General features: G+C 39.5%; 1 protein-coding gene and 1 long non-coding RNA gene across 5 annotated transcripts in view; one reads left to right on the forward strand and one right to left on the reverse strand.

Annotated features, from left to right (window-relative positions):
• The window catches only part of LOC146452016 (uncharacterized), a 50,583-nt gene that overhangs the window by 7,660 nt on the left and 25,770 nt on the right, over nt 1–17,153 (reverse strand). The gene's annotated exons all lie outside the window — the stretch shown is intronic.
• Nucleotides 1–17,153, forward strand: part of LOC146452017 (uncharacterized) — a 96,244-nt gene that overhangs the window by 1,360 nt on the left and 77,731 nt on the right. Inside the window, exons 4-15 of one of the 4 annotated variants that reach the window (XM_085098470.1) lie at nt 744–935; nt 1,725–1,885; nt 2,803–3,096; nt 3,916–4,215; nt 4,628–4,921; nt 5,380–5,673; nt 6,013–6,309; nt 8,088–8,387; nt 11,226–11,525; nt 13,255–13,554; nt 14,522–14,821; nt 16,398–16,691. In XM_085098470.1, the coding sequence (XP_084954596.1) occupies nt 744–935; nt 1,725–1,885; nt 2,803–3,096; nt 3,916–4,215; nt 4,628–4,921; nt 5,380–5,673; nt 6,013–6,309; nt 8,088–8,387; nt 11,226–11,525; nt 13,255–13,554; nt 14,522–14,821; nt 16,398–16,691 (3,326 nt within the window). The remainder of the gene's footprint in view (nt 1–743; nt 936–1,724; nt 1,886–2,802; nt 3,097–3,915; nt 4,216–4,627; nt 4,922–5,379; nt 5,674–6,012; nt 6,310–8,087; nt 8,388–11,225; nt 11,526–13,254; nt 13,555–14,521; nt 14,822–16,397; nt 16,692–17,153) is intronic. The other 3 variants (XM_085098471.1, XM_085098472.1, XM_085098473.1) reach the window with 3 other exon arrangements.

Consider the following 17,153-nt stretch of genomic DNA (forward strand, 5'->3'; position numbering starts at 1 on the left):
TACAGTGAATAATAGACTAAGATCTTACACAAGTTTACAGTGAATAATAATAGTAAAAGAAAAAATTAAGAAGTGGCGAGGAGACCTCAAGAAACCGCCGGTCTTAGACTGAGAGGTCTCCTCGGAGATATGTTAGGACTGTAATAACCTGGTCCAGAACTTCACGTTTAAATCCCAGAGTGGAAATTTCCAGCCCATTAGGCCACATGCATGCCTCCCACTTGCTTTTACTGGAAATAGACCCTTTTCCAAAATGGTGGCAACATATTTGAACTGAATGAAAAACTGATATCAGCACTGGAAAGAGCACCTTTACTTTAGTATCCTTGCAAAGTTTCAGCATGTTAGGTGTTATATCAGCCTAGGAAATGTCAGATGAAATTTGACAAATTTACAGACGTTTGTATGACTGGGGGTATACATCATACCCCCAGTCATACAAAGGTCTGTAAATTTTCCATTTTTCATTTTTTGTTTTGCACCCCCCTCCCCCCAGGAAATTCCAGTTTAGCTTCATACTTTGCTTCTAAAAGTTTGGCTCTCTAAGACCCCTCTCCCCCTAGAAATTTCCAATGACCTTCCATGGGTCTGTATAGATTTTTTTGGGAACTTCACAATAATGTTAAATGAGTCTGTATCTTAAATTAGAGCTGAATTGGGCAATTTGGGTTTTAAGGTAAAATCGGCACATGCACTCTTTTTCACCAAGCCTTTCAACTGATCTCTTTGTCCGATCTTAATAGGCTTGTGCGTCTGGATATAACAGCACGGCAGGATCAGTATCATGCACTCCTTGCCCTGCTGGTTATGACTGTACCACGTCACCAGGGGATGCTACATTATGTGCCGCTGGAAATTATTCTAATTATGCAGAAGGAATATGTCGCCCATGTCCTAGCGGTAAAGTGTGCTCAGATCCTTCACAACAGCCTCAGGTATGCTTGTTTGTTCTAAATCCCGGAGGGAATTTTACCCCCTTAGCTTGTGGGTGTTTGGTGGTGCAACCCACGTCTTGAACCATTAAGCCTGATAACCCATTGCAGACCTAACAGTATCAGTGTTTATCCTTGTTTTATTACTAAATGGTTTAAAAAAATCTTTATCTTGTTTTAGATACATGTAGTTCACAAAACGTCCAGAATAGCTGAACTAGCATTGAACCTATAGGCTTGCACACACCCCCTGTAGAAGGGAGGGAGTACTCCATATTCTGGAAAGAGATAGTAGAGCAAAGCATTCTTTCCTTTTATCTAAACAGGATTGCATATGAAAACAGACTGCACAGTTGGTTTGCATTTTATGGTACAATAAATTGTGCTATAACATTCCATCACTGTTGTTGTTGCTGTTTCAAGAGTTCTAAAGAAGTCAGACATTAAACTTGGCATTGCAGTACTGTAACGAAAAAAGGAAACTGTATTTGGTACATTATCTTGCTTCATCATGCTTTTGACAAACTGAACATAGCTTAATATTCAATATTCATGTTCATTTTTTAGTTTAAAGTCTGTTATTGTTGATTACCTACAAAGTTTTGAATGACAATTTTGTTTCAGATTTTCAGTCAGTGACATTGGTTTATTCATGAAAAAAAATCTCCTATTTTTCTTTACTGTGATATTCTTTTTCCTGCGTATGCCTGTGTGAATACATCTGTCATTTATTCACCAGGCTTAAAACATAACTTGACATTTGTAAAATCACATCAATTTTGTTGTTGACAGTACTGCCCAGGAAGTTATGAGCCAGATGCTTCACAGACAAAATGTAATCCTTGTGAGGCAGGAAAATTCTCGTACAATGGGACATCGTGTCAATCATGTCCTTCTGGGAGCTATAGTCTTGAAGGAAAACAAGATTGTACTGTCTGCCCTGCAGGACACCAGTAAGTCTAATTGTAATCAAATGCTGTGTTAACCCTTTAACCCCTAATGTCAAAGAAAAATTCTCCTAACTTATCCCCATACTTTTCTCATAAAAGTACTGGGAGAAATTATTGAAATATCAAGAAAATTCACCTTGGGTGATCATATCCTTAATTCTCATGACCTCAGGGGTTGAATGAGCACTGATATTGCAAGGGGAGAATTTGATACTGATCACGATTATCAGTGAGTGTCTTGGATATAAAACAAATCTTCCAGTCTCCCATACATGTACATTGTCATCAAATCTCCCAGAGAAAAAATGAATTTTGATCTTTTTATAAACTCAACTAAGCTTTTGTTACCCCAATCTTTTTTGAAAGATTAATAGTCTGTTGAATTTCCCATGAATTTTTTTTTTCAAAATGTAGGTGTCCATAGGATGTCTGAATGCTCTTCTGGCTAAAATCTTGATTGCGTATATTCACTGAAAATGAATTATATAATATACACTTAATGCATAGTCCCTTCGTTTCGGAAAACATCAGGAGTCGAGGGAAAACAAAACTAACTAGTTTCCCGGGGGACTATACATTGAGTGCTTTGTTATATTTTAGACTTTCCCTTCAACAATTACAGCAAAACAAACAAACAAACAACTGAGAGGGCAATAACTGCGGAATTGTATCCCAGTCGGGACACATTTGTATTTGATCAGGGGCAGTCGGGACCAAGAATCAACCAATCACAGCACTTGCTTGTTTTATTGAGTGAAAGTCTTGGTTATAACAATTATTTTTAATCAACAAATCTTTTGAATGTTACATGTAGTAGTACCTTTTTCTCATGGTATGTAAAAATAATGGTGTTTTCGTAATCGACTGCAGTCCCATTGCGTAGATCAACAATAACATTTGCACTGTTCTGTTTTCGACAGATGTTCAAACCAGACTATCAACCCAGTCAGATGTAACCCTGGAGAATATGCACCCGCTGGCCAAACAAACTGCTCAGAGTGCGACAAAGGATTTCGTTGTCCAGATGTTCCGTTAGATAGCCCTTTGCCATGCTTTAATGGCACTTACACAGATGCTGTGGGACAAACAGAGTGCAAGCTCTGTACAGCAGGGCATTTTTGTCCATTTGCCTCACAAGGAGAGCAGCCTTGTGAAAATGGGACATACAGTAAAAATGGGTCGTCCATCTGCACAGAATGTCCGGGAGGATACAGGTGAATTGTGGTCTATTCGTTAATGAGCCTTTGAAAAATTAATGCACCTACAAAAAGTATTTTTCAATGGATTTCATTCAGATGTAACTTTATGTTTAAGACCTTTAGCTACTATCTGCATGGCTTAAGGTTGAAAAAAAAACTCTCCTGAGAAAAGTTCATTTACTGACTGTGTGTATTTAAGTGGCACCTTTATTTAAGTTGGTAAAATTTATATAAATTACATAACCTGTTTGTGCCTGGGGTTCAACACTGGTATTATTAAGTGCATTGATTATAAGTTTTGTACTTAACTGCATGTGTCAGTTGAAGTGTAAGTTACCTGTATTTTTCTAGTCAAACCCTCCTTCACTTGTTATTTTTCAGTCAAAGTTGTAAAGAACATGCGTAGATGGTTGCATACATGTACTTTCATTTACTGCTGACACTTTTCATGTTAATAATCATTTTAAATTCATTTATTTACAAATTCACCTCTGGTGGGTAAACAGACAAGAAGACTTTGTGTTCCTTACTAGGCCTATCTACTCAACTCACTGCCAAAGTAAATTCTCAACAGACATTTATTGCTAAGCAGTTCACCCTGTTAATGTTTCAGTTTCAGTCTATTGTTTTGCCATAAGTTGTACAAAAGCAAGAAAAAAAAACTAAGTATTAAACACTAATGGTGAGGAAGCCATAGGGGAAGCCACCGGGCTTATAAGGAATGGGCTCCCTCAGTTAAGTAATTAGAACAAAGTATTATCATAGTTACACATGGGACCAAAATCAATGGCAGAGCTACAGTCAATCTTAAAATTAAAATGCCATATTTTCTAGCTGTGCTCATCCAAGTGCGGATCCTGTTCAGTGCCCAAATGGTACTTACGCACCTGCAGGCAGCCAGGCATGTCTAGCCTGTCCACTGGGTGCACAGTGCATAACACCAGGCCTTGCACAGTATGTTCCCTGTATGAATGGAACTTATCTGCATACAGACGCTTATGATCAAAGTAGTTGCAAGAGCTGTCCGGCTGGTCAGAGATGTCCGGACCCAAGTAAGGCACCAGAGGACTGTCCTGATGGGACGTTCAGTAAAGGAGGGATGGCAGCTTGTACTGTGTGTCCAGCAGGCCACCAGTGAGTATATAACTGCAAAAAAAATAAAGATGTTACTCTTGCTAATACAGTTGAACCTCCATGTGCGACTACCCCTCATAAGTAACCACCTCCCATAAGCAACTGACCACCTATCCAAAACAGCAAAACTTTTCCAGTCAAATTCCCATATCTGGAACCTCTTGTAAACGACCACCTCTGGTAAGCGGCTGCGACCACTTTTTGAACTGATGGCATTATAATGTTTCAAAGCGACCACTTGACACATGGCCTGATCTCCATGTTCACTGTATGCACTATGCTACTCAGAGTTTACAAGGAATTTTTAGTGGCAACCTAGCACTGCTTGTATTGTATGTTTGCAATAAATTATCTTCAAATAACTAGATGTGTCAGATCTGGTCCTGTAATTCTTTTAAAAATCTTTCTACAGATGCCCTGTCAAGTCAGCTGATCCCTTACCCTGTGGAAATGGAAGTTTTGCTCCAGCAGGAAGCACATACTGTCATGGTTGTCCCGTGGGTTCACAGTGTCCATCTGCAAAGCTTGCGTACCATCAACTGTGTTCAAATGGATCATTCTCAGTTGTTGAGAACGCCACTGGCTGTTCAGAGTGTCCAGCTGGTTCTAAATGTCCTAATCCTGCAGTGGGACCTGTAGAATGTGAAAATGGGACGTACAGTAAAGCGGGAGCCACACACTGTATAGAATGCCCTGGTGGACACAGGTCAGCATGTGTAAATATAAAGGCCTTGGTGTTAAAAGTACAGTTGAACCTCCTTGAGTGACCACCTCTCATAAGCGACCACCTATCCAAAACACCAAAATTTTCCCATTAAAAGCCCCAAAGTTAGAACCTCTTGTAAACGACCACCTCTTGTAAGTGGCCGCAACCACTTTGAGGTGACGGAATCATAATTTTTTTCATTGTTTTTAACCTTTTGTAAGTGACTACTTGACATATGGTCTACTCCCCATGTTCGCTGTATGAACTACGCTACTTAAAGTTTACAAGGAACTTTTAGTGACAACTTAGCACTGCTTGCATTGTAACTAGGAAAATGTATGCAGTAAATAATCTTCTAATAAGTAAGTGTGTCAGACCTGTTCCTGGAAGAGACTTCCTGTGGTTCCACTCTTGTAAGTGACCACTAAATCTTGATATTGAATTACATCCATCCACAGCTGTGCCAGCAAATCAGCCAATCCAGTTCCATGCTCACAAGGAAGCTTTGCGCCATCAGGAAGTCTTGAATGTCAAGAGTGTCCCATTGGTTCTCACTGTCCATCCAATGTCTCTTCCATCCACACTCCCTGTGATCCTGGGTCATATTCTAACAAGACATCCTCAACTGAGTGCTTAGCGTGCCCTGCAGGTTACGTTTGTCAAAATCCAGCGCAATCCCCAGTTGTATGCGAGAATGGAACATTCAGTAAAGGAAGTGCTGCTAATTGTACCACATGCCCTCCAGGATTCAGGTACAGACAACACTTGTTTGCCTCCTTTACATGACATTGTGATAATTGTTGTGTGCATTTGATAGTTAGCTACAAAAATTGACACACCAAAGTTAAGTCCAAGTTTTCACAGATATATGATTTGCACTGGAATACCAGCTTACTGCAATAGTTGCTAGTGTAAAATTGTTAGTGCTATGGTGGAATTCTAAGTTTTTACTTTCGTACATTTAACATAAATAAACTTAAATAAACTTTTCCAGGTTTGCCCTGCAGGAATGTACATGTATTTTTTTTTTAAAAGAAAAGGATAATTTTGGTTCTAACTGATGATCTGATTCATACAACTTTTTTTTTCAGTTGTGAAGACAAAGTAAATCCAGTTGAGTGCTCCGCTGGAACTTACGCTCCAGCTGGAAGCATCAAATGTCTGTCTTGCCCAAAAGGAGCTCATTGCCCAAGCAACGGACTGCCAACATATGTTCTTTGCGCTAATGGTACATATTCAAACTTGGAAGGGCAACGTAATTGTACCCTGTGTGACCTTGGCAACAGATGTCCAAGTGTTGGAATGGAAGCTCCTGAAGCATGTCCAAATGGAACATACAGTGACGCAGCTGGTGCTCGTGATTGTATTTTGTGTCCTGAAGGTCACAGGTGAGGCTTTTATCCTGTTTTTTAGCATGTCACGTCAAACGTGTGGCTCCTAACATGTCCAGTACTGTTCTTTTAGAAAAACGCCAGTAGTTTGTCTCTGGGTTTGATTGCACTTCTCATAAAGAGACTGTAAACTGTGGAAATCTTATGCAACAACAAGCAATTAACTTTTTGTTAGTAGTACTGATATATAATAACATCTTTGTTTGATTTAGTACATCGGGGTTGTCGTGAGAAACTAGTCAAGCTGGCAACTTAGATGAAACTGCCCAGCTTCTTAAAGTTTAACTTGTAATTTGAAGACAACAGGCATGGCAGATTTCTCTAGTTATGACTCACTGTTCATTTTTCTTGTGAGTTGACTTCTCCAAATCATAATTATGATAGTTCGCAAGTTCTCCTTTGGGAGGTGGGGTGGTGCAGTGGTTAGGGGGCCAGACTTGTAATCTGGAGGTCCCACGTGAACGTAAAAATGCTTCTGTAAAATTATCAGTAAATCTGAAACTGCATCAGTGAACAAACAAAAGCAACTGATGTCTATCAAGCTCACAAATGCTTGAATGATGCATCATTATCACCTGTCCTGCACTGTGTATAATAATCTTTACAATGTCTGTCTGAAACATGCACCTTAAAATAATTCAGTCACTGCACTTTAAGCATGGTAAACCTGAAGCTATAAATTATAATATTTGCATGCTGCAGTTTGAACATTGGTACAATAAATTTTTTTCCGAAACTGGATGTACAGCAATCTTGTAACAAAAGCAACCTACATGAATTGTGTGTCTGTCAAGGACAGTCACTCTGGTTTGCTATATAGTTGTACTTCACTGTATGATCCACAATCAACTTGCTGGTAGAATAAGGTGCACTTTAAGCACTGGTAAAGGAATCTTGGCACTGCACCGACATGGCATCTTACGTCTGTCCAGCACATACAAGGGAATTCTTGGCACACCGTTGTCTTCTGTACTGCACCATCATAATCATTTTTACCTGGCACATACAAATGTTGCTGTTGAAGATGTTGCACTGTAGACACTGGTATATCTTGGCACTGCACTGACATGGCATCTTACATCTATCCATCACATACATGGGAATTCTTGGCACACTGTTGTCTTCTGTACTGCACCATCATAATCATTTTTACCTGGCACATACAAATGTTGCTGTTGAAGATACTGCACTGTAGACACTGGTAAATCCTGGCACTGCACTGACATGGCATCTTACATCTGTCCAGCACGTACATGGGAAGTCTTGGCACACTGTTGTCTTCTGTACTGCACCATCATAATAATCTTGACATTTTTATCTAGCACGTAAAAATGTTGCTGTTGAAGATATTGCACTGTAGACACTGGTATATCTTGGCACTGCACCGACATGGCATCACACTGTTGTCTTCTGTACTGCACCATCATAATCATTTTTACCTGGCACATACAAATGTTGTTGTTAAAGATATTGCACTGTAGACACTGGTATATCTTGGCACTGCACTGACATGGCATCTTACATCTATCCAGCACGTACATGGGAAGTCTTGGCACACTGTTGTCTTTTGTACTGCACCATCATAATAATCTCGACATTATCAATCTGGCACGTATTTTAAATGTTGCTGCAGAAGACATTGCACATTAGACACTGGTAAATCTTGGTACTGCACCAATTAAGCACGAAACGTTTGTCCCGTACGCGGAATGAAATTGTTTAAATGTGCATGCAAACTTCAATTTGTTGTCAACATTCCTACCTGGCATTTTCAGTTGTGGAGATAAAGTGAGCGCTCCAGTCAAGTGTTTAGCTGGTACTTATGCAGCTGCTGGGAGCATCAAATGTCACTCTTGCCCTAAAGGAGCCCATTGCCCAACTGATGGACTGTCGACATACGTTCTTTGTGCCAATGGCACATATTCTAATTCAGAAGGCAGAAAGGCTTGTATACCTTGTGGTGCTGGCTTCAGGTGCCCAAGTGTTGGCATGCAGGTACCTCAACTATGTCCAAATGGAACTTATAGTAACACGACAGGTGCTGTCCATTGTACTTTGTGTCCTGAAGGTCATAGGTGAGCTCTTGTTCATTTTCTTGGCACTTGCACCATGCGTGGTTTCACAGATCTGGTAAAATTAAAAGCCATTAACACTCTTATTTATTTGTGTTCTTATCCTCTGGGTTAACAGCCTTGCACCTGGGTTTGTCAGTGTTCTATTTCATGACAGAAGATTCTTCCAGTAGAAAAAACTAATAATTATCTTCAAATACTCACATTTTCCCGGTACTATTAAATAAATATTACAATTATTTTATTTTTTTATCTATAATAAACTCTTCCTGGTTGATTGTGGGGTATATTTAACAATTATTCCACGAGCGCGCGTTGGATATGAGATGATAGATAGCCAACGAGGCGCGTAGCGCCGAGTTGGCTATAATCATCTCATATCCAACAAGCGCAAGTGGAATAACTGTTTTATTAAAAACAATCAAGAAATATTGCTAGATCTAACTGATTTCGTTGTGAGAGAAGGACCAGCAGACAATTTAATGGCCGCCATTTCTTGGCCATGGTATAATTGCTCATATACCATGGCCGCTCAGCCAATCAAATCCCTTGAATTGCATTATACAATGATCCAGTTTTTAATAAAAAGGGTTAAGTCTTAGAACTGCACAGCACCAATCATGCAACTTACTGTTGTCTAGTGTGTACTTGTGCTGTATAATGTTGTAATTATCATGCCTGCATTGTAATATTTTCTTAACTGCACTGTAAACTTTGATATCTGGTTCCTATATTTATCATGGAGGGGGAGGGGGGTATTCCCTATCATGGACTATACAAGGAGGCTCTGTCCAAAAGGGGTATGCCTTTCAGGCAATAGGTGTATTGAGGGTAGAGATTTCACAAACTGAGGTAAAGAAGACTGTGGTATAGGTATTTAAAAGCTGTGCTTTTAATGCTATCTCCAGCAGACTCACTGAACAGAGATGCAATCTTTCTGCTGTAGTTACGTTAAGTCGGGTAACCATTTTCTAGGAAAGGGATATGAAAGAGTTACCTTAATTTTCTTTTAAAAATGGTATTTAAAAAGGTAAAGGTTAAGACCTTGGGGTAGAACATCCCAGTGTAAACCTTGGTTGAGTACCCCACCCCCCACTCCTGGGCCTTATGTACTTCTGTGTTTAAACAATGATGCACTTTATGCCTTAAAGTCTGTCCAGCACATATGTGGAGTTTTATTGCTGCACTATACTCTTCTTTTTGGCACATCACTCTGTATGATAAAGACCCTTTATCACTTACCGTGATGCACAGCAGGCACTTTATGCACAAAAGTCTGTCCAGCACATATGTGGAGTTGTATTGCTACACTATACTCTTCTTTCTGGCACATCACTCTGTATGATAAAGACCCTTTATCACTTACCGTGATGCACAGCGGGCACTTACGATGCACTTTATGCACAACAGTCTGTCCAGCACATATGTGGAGTTGTATTGCTGCACTACAATCATCTTTCTGGCACATCATTCTGTATGATAAAGACCCTTTATCACTTACCGTGATGCACAGCGGGCACTTTATGCACAAAAGTTTGTCCAGCACATATGTGGAGTTGTATTGCTGCACTACAATCTTCTTTCTGGCACATCACTCTATATGATAGAGACCCTTTATCACTTACCGTGATGCACAGCGGGCACTTTATGATGCACTTTATGCACAAAAGTCTGTCCAGCACACATGGGGAGTTGTATCGCTGCACTATAATCTTCTATCCAGCACATCACTCTGTATGATAAAGACCCTTTATCACTTACCGTGATGCACAGCGGGCACTTTATGCACAAAAGTTTGTCCAGCACATATGTGGAGTTGTATTGCTGCACTACAATCTTCTTTCTGGCACATCACTCTGTATGATAAAGACCCTTTATCACTTACCGTGATGCACAGGGGGCACTTTATTATGCACTTTATGCACAAAAGTCTGTCCAGCACACATGTGGAGTTGTATTGCTGCACTATAATCTTCTATCCGGGACATCACTCTGTATGATTAAGACCCTTTATCACTTACCGTGATTCACAGCAGGAACTTAATGATGCACTTTATGCACAAAAGTCTGTCCAGCACATATGTGGAGTTGTATTGCTGCACTATAATCTTCTATCAGGGACATCACTCTGTATGATAAAGACCCTTTATCACTTACCGTGATGCACAGCGGGCACTTTATGCACAAAAGTCAGTCCAGCACATATGTGGAGTTGTATTGCTGCACTACAATCTTCTTTCTGGCACATCACTCTGCACTATATTCTTCTTTCTGGCACATCACTCTGTATGATAAAGACCCTTTGTCACTTACCGTGATGCACAGCGGGCACTTTATGATGCACTTTATGCACAAAAGTCTGTCCAGCACACATGTGGAGTTGTATTGCTGCACTATAATCTTCTATCCGGCACATCACTCTGTATGATAAAGACCCTTTATCACTTACGGTGATGCACAGCGGGCACTTTATGATGCACTTTATGCACAAAAGTCTGTCCAGCACATATGTGGAGGTGTATGGCTGCACTATAATCTTCTATCCGGCACGTCACTCTGTACAGTTAAAGGCCCTTTATCACTTACCGTGATGCACAGCGGGCACTTTATGAATAATGCACTTTATGTACAAAAGTCTGTCCAGCACATATGTGGAGGCGTATTGCTGCACTATAATCCTCTATCCGGCACATTACTCTGTACTGTTAAAGGCCCTTTATCACTCCTTTAGAAGAAGATGCACTTTACATCTGGGATGTCTGGATCGACTGAACACCTATCATTTGTCTGTATGAGTTTTTGTTTTACATTGCTCTCATCATTTATGCCTGGTAATTTCAGTTGTGGAGATAACGCAAGTTATCCAGTCGTATGCTTGGCTGGTTCATATGCCCCAGCTGGAAGTATCAAATGTCAGTCTTGCCCCAAAAGAGCCTACTGCCCAACAAATGGACTGTCGAGTTATGTTCTTTGCGCCAATGGCACATATTCAAACTCAGAAGGTCTTAGAGATTGTATACCATGTGATGCTGGCTTCAGGTGCCCAAGTGTTGGCATGCAGGCACCTCAACTATGTCCAAATGGAACTTACAGTAACACAACTGGTGCTGTCCATTGTACTTTGTGTCCCGCAGGTCATAGGTGAGCTCTTGTTCATTTTCTTGGCACTTGCACCATGCGTGGTTTCACAGATCTAGTAAAATTAAAAGCCATTAACAGTCTTATTTATTTGTGTTCTTATCCTCTGGGTTAACAGCCTTGCACCTGGGTTTGTCAGTGTTCTATTTCATGACAGAAGATTCTTCACAGTAGCAAAAACTAATAATTATCTTCAAATACTCACATTTTCCCGGTACTATTAAATAAATATTACAATTATTTTATTTTTTTATCTATAATAAACTCTTCCTGGTTGATTGTGGGGTATATAAAGGGTTAAGTCTTAGAACTGCACAGCACCAATCATGCAACTTACTGTTGTCTAGTGTGTACTTGTGCTGTATGTTGTAATTATCATGCCTGCATTGTAATATTTTCTTAACTGCACTGTAAACTTTGATATCTGGTTCCTATATTTATCCTGGAGGGGGAGGGGGGTATTCCCTATTATGGACTATACAAGGAGGCTCTGTCCAAAAGGGGTATGCCTTTCAGGCAAGAGGTGTATTGAGGGTAGAGATTTCACAAACTGAGGTATAGAAGACTGTGGTATAGGTATTTAAAAGCTGTGCCTTTAACACTATCTCCATCAGACTCACTGAACAGAGATGCAATCTTTCTACTGTAGTTATGTTAAGTCAGGGAACCATTTTCTAGGAAAGGGATATGAAAGAGTTACCTTAATTTTCTTTCAAAAATGGTAAAGGTTAAGACCTTGGGGTAGAACATCCCAGTGTAAACCTTGGTTAAGTACCCCCTCCCCCCCCCCCCCCACTCCTGGGCCTAATGTACTTCTGTGTTTAAACAATGATGCACTTTATGCCTGAAAGTCTGTCCAGCACATATGTGGAGTTGTATTGCTGCACTATACTCTTCTTTTTGGCACATCACTCTGTATGATAAAGACCCTTTATCACTTACCGTGATGCACAGCGGGCACTTTATGATGCACTTTATGCACAAAAGTCTGTCCAGCACATATGTGGAGTTGTATTGCTGCACTATACTCTTCTTTCTGGCACATCACTCTGTATGATAAAGACCCCTTTATCACTTACCGTGATGCACAGCAGGCACTTTATGCACGAAAGTCTGTCCAGCACATATGTGGAGTTGTATTGCTGCACTATACTCTTCTTTCTGGCACATCACTCTGTATAATAAAGACCCTTTATCACTTACCGTGATTCACAGCGGGCACTTTATAATGCACTTTATGCACAAAAGTCTGTCCAGCACACATGTCAAGTTGTATTGCTGCGCTATAATCTTCTATCCGGCACATCACTCTGTATGATAAAGACCCTTTATCACTTACCGTGATGCACAGCGGGCACTTTATGATGCACTCCAGCACAAAATTCTGTCCAGGACATATGTGGAGTTGTATTGCTACACTATAATCTTCTATCCGGCACATCACTCTGTATGATAAAGACCCTTTATCACTTACCGTGATGCACAGCGGGCACTTTATGATGCACTTTATGCACAAAAGTCTGTCCAGCACACATGTGGAGTTGTATTGCTGCACTATAATCTTCTATCCGGGACATTACTCTGTACTGTTAAAGGCCCTTTATCACTCCTTTAGAAGAAGCTGCACTTTACATCTGGGACGTCTGGATCGACTGAACACCTATTATTTGTCTGACCTACTTATGAGTTTTTGTTTTACGTTGCTCTCATCATTTATGCCTGGTAATTTCAGTTGTGGAGATAACTCAAGTTATCCAGTCGTATGCTCGGCTGGTTCATATGCCCCAGCTGGAAGTATCAAATGTCAGTCTTGCCCCAAAAGAGCCTACTGCCCAACAAATGGACTCTCGAGTTATGTTCTTTGCGCCAATGGCACATATTCAAACTCAGAAGGTCTTAGAGATTGTATACCTTGTGATGCTGGCTTCAAGTGTCCAAGTGTTGGAATGGAATTACCTGAGGAATGTCCAAATGGAACATACAGTAACGCAACTGGTGCCCGCTACTGTGTCGCATGTCCCGAAGGTCATAGGTGAGCCTGGCTGGTACTGTCTATTGGTACTTACCACCATGTGTGTTCCCTGTTGTAGTACGGAACTGGCAGTACTTTTGTTGTCATCCAAGTCATCCATCGTGCCTCTTGATGGATGGATAGATAGAGCTGGATACTTAAGTTTATTCACATTTTTACATAGCAGCCCAATACAGCTGAATTGTGTAAAAATGTACAAACTTTAAGTAGTGATAATGATGAACTACTAATAAGATAAAATCCCCCTTACTACAAGTAATATACAGAGCCTAAACTACTCAGCTATCTAACAAAGTTTTAATGAATACTAGAAAATAATTTAAAAATTTATGAATAAAAATTCTGCATATGGTGAAAAATATGAAGCCAAAAGCCCAAGCCTAATACACTCCTAGACTATTTCTTTACTGACATTGTGGGAATGAAAGTGCTCTTGAAGTGATCAGTACGACAGATTGGAAGCTTAAACATTTGCTGCCTCCTTAATTATAAATAATAAAACATGGCAAACACTTTACTTTTGCTCAGTACTATTACTTTTATTTATTAAAAGTTATTAATTGTGTAATAATTATGCAGTTCCAAACCAGAATTTATACCATTTTAAGACTTATGATGGTGATGATGAATGATCCTTATAGTGTTAACTGTAGCTGCATTTTGAAACTTTAAAGATCATTCTACAAAAATTTGTAAACATACAATTAGAAAATAATATACATGTGTTACTAAACTAAACATCAAATCTAAGTTGCACTCAGACTGCACAATTTTTCAATCTATTTATAGCTGCACTGCAAATATCTATATATTCATGATCAGTTTGTTGTAAGTTGTTGCACTTAAGCACCACCAGATGAATCTGGACCTGCACCAATGAAGCACCATGCATACGTCTGAGCAGCACCTACGTGGAAATTGCTATTGCATTCTATTAGTTCTCATCATTTATGCCTGGTGTTTTCAGTTGTGAAAATAAAGCAAATTATCCAAGCAAGTGCTTTGCTGGTACATATGCCATAGCCAGAAGCATCAAATGTCAACCTTGCCCGAAAGGAGCCCATTGCCCAACAGATGGACTGTCAATGTATGTTCTTTGTGCTAATGGTACCTATTCTGACATGGAAGGACAGAGTGTTTGTACACCATGTGATGCTGGCTACAGGTGTCCAAGTCTTGGAATGGAGGCACCTCAATTGTGTCCAAATGGAACGTACAGTAACACAACTGGTGCTCTCGAGTGTGTTTTGTGTCCAGCAGGTTTTAGGTGAGGTTTTATATCCTGTAACTCACCATATTATTCATGTGCTGCACTGTACGTACACATGCATTCATCCTATAACTCACCATATTATTCATGTGCTGCACTGTACGTACACATGCATTCATTCGTGTCAGTTAAGAACCACACTGCTAAGTGGAAGTTAAGTGCCTGAAGCACCATAAAGCTCAAAGAAATGCTTGGCCCATGCTGTAAAAATGCAAATGACTTCAACAGAGCGTGTAATCCTGGTACGTGTGCACATAATTTTATCAGTACCACCATGTCCACCGCTGGGCAGTACTGGCACTCCCCTTTGTTAACTCCATTCAATCGCATTTACCTACATTAATAACTAGAGCGGTTTCCAATAATTATTGAGTGTTGTAAAACCAAAACCAAAGTTTAAATTACTCTGGCCAATCACAACAGATGTAAACAACACAACGAGCCAATCAGAATTCGAAGTCAATACATGTTTAACTGGTGCCGAGTGTAGGAAAATGCATGACCAAATTAAAACACAAATAGTTTTGGTTTGAATTCCCATTGGTTGGGAAAGTGGCGTGCGTTTTGTTAACCAATCACAGAACGTTGTAATGCAGAACTAATAAAAGCAAATTCAAAATTACTTTCGACACTCAATTGAAAACCACTCTTTCATGTTGTACTTCTGGAAAGTTCATGATGCAGTAAACATCATGAGTTTGTAAATATATAATGTAAGTGAGTCTCTGGTTTGTTAGCTTGTTAAGCATTGCAGTCTTCTTTAATGGGTGATGACAAATTTAATGTCATTAAAGCCTGTGACTATTTGCTTTATATTACAATGTATCATAAGTGTGACTTAAAATGCACTGTCAGTTCCTAATGTATATCTGCTGCAAAATAAATTAAAATTATGTGACACTGTAAAATGTGATTTTACAAAGCTTATAACTGGAATGAAGTCTAATTTGAGCTGTAAAATTTCACAGTAACTGTACCATGTAGCACTGCACTTTTCGTTTAGCTGATTGTAAGCATTGTTAAATAAAGTAACAAACAACTGCACCATGCAAGCGAGCACTACGCGTACATACCTTTATCCAATGCGTTCATTATTTACGTTGATAATTAAGCGTTGGTAACTTATCTGGAGCAGTACCAGTAATTAAAAGGGATGATCATCTATTCAACACACACATGTACGTGACTGAATACTTCTTTTTGTTGCACTGCAATCTTCACATTATCTTTCTCACTTAAAAACATCTGTAGAACACTTGTACACTTTACGTACAGTACTGTACCAATAAAATAATAATTGTGAACAGACCAAAAATTAATGTAAAACAGCTGTTCTTTGAAAATTGTTAATGTTGCACCATCCTTTGCACTGAACTATAATCTCTACCTTATTAATCTAATTCTACAAAATTCTGTCATGGAAGTTTCTTCACTCTGAAATAATATTGAAAAGCACTGCTAATTAAACCGTCGTCTGCACCATGCATTCAAGCACCATACGTCTGTCCAGCACACACGTGGAAACTGTTATTTTACTCTGTTTGTCCTCAACATTTCTGCCTGGATATTTCAGTTGTTTGGCAAACGAAACAGCAGAATGCTTACCGGGAACATATTCCAATACTGGGAGCATAACATGCCGACCATGCCCAAAAGGTGCCTACTGCCCCAACAGTGGACTGTCAACCTTCACTCTCTGTGCTAATGGCACATATTCTAATGTGGAAAAGCTGAGCAATTGTAAACTTTGTGATGCTGGCTTCAAGTGTCCGAGTGTTGGACTACAGGCACCTGAAGAATGTGCGAATGGAACATACAGTAACACAACTGGTGGCAGATATTGTATTTTGTGTCCAGAAGGTCATAGGTGAGAGGTCAATGTGTCTGGCAACATTCAACCCATGCGCTGTCTCATTCATTCACTTGTAAAGCAGTGCTAACTGTCCATAAAACATATCATTAAATTCAATTACTTTGACTTGTATTTGTTCACCTGTTGCTGTTATAAAGTATTTTTTTGCTCTCAGGAAATGCCTGACCACAAAAATGTACTTTCAATGATTGTTAAAAAATAAACAATCTTGGATTTTTCAAACTAAGGCTGTGGAAATGTCTGTCCGTCTTTCTTTTTCTTCAGACATACAAGTTGATAATACAAAATATGGTAGTAATAATTATTATTCCTTTATGTGTTTTTGTTTCAATAGAAAGAAAGAATAGCAAAATATTATTAACTTTTTAAATCAGGAGCTAGTTTTGTTGTTTGCTACAAAGGCTTTCAATATTTTTTAAATTGATTTTTTTTATTGATCCTGTACTTGACCTTTAC

Source organism: Pavona decussata, unplaced genomic scaffold (genome assembly GCF_977016875.1).
Source record: "Pavona decussata unplaced genomic scaffold, jaPavDecu1.1 SCAFFOLD_381, whole genome shotgun sequence".
NCBI classification, from domain to species: Eukaryota; Metazoa; Cnidaria; class Anthozoa; order Scleractinia; family Agariciidae; genus Pavona; species Pavona decussata.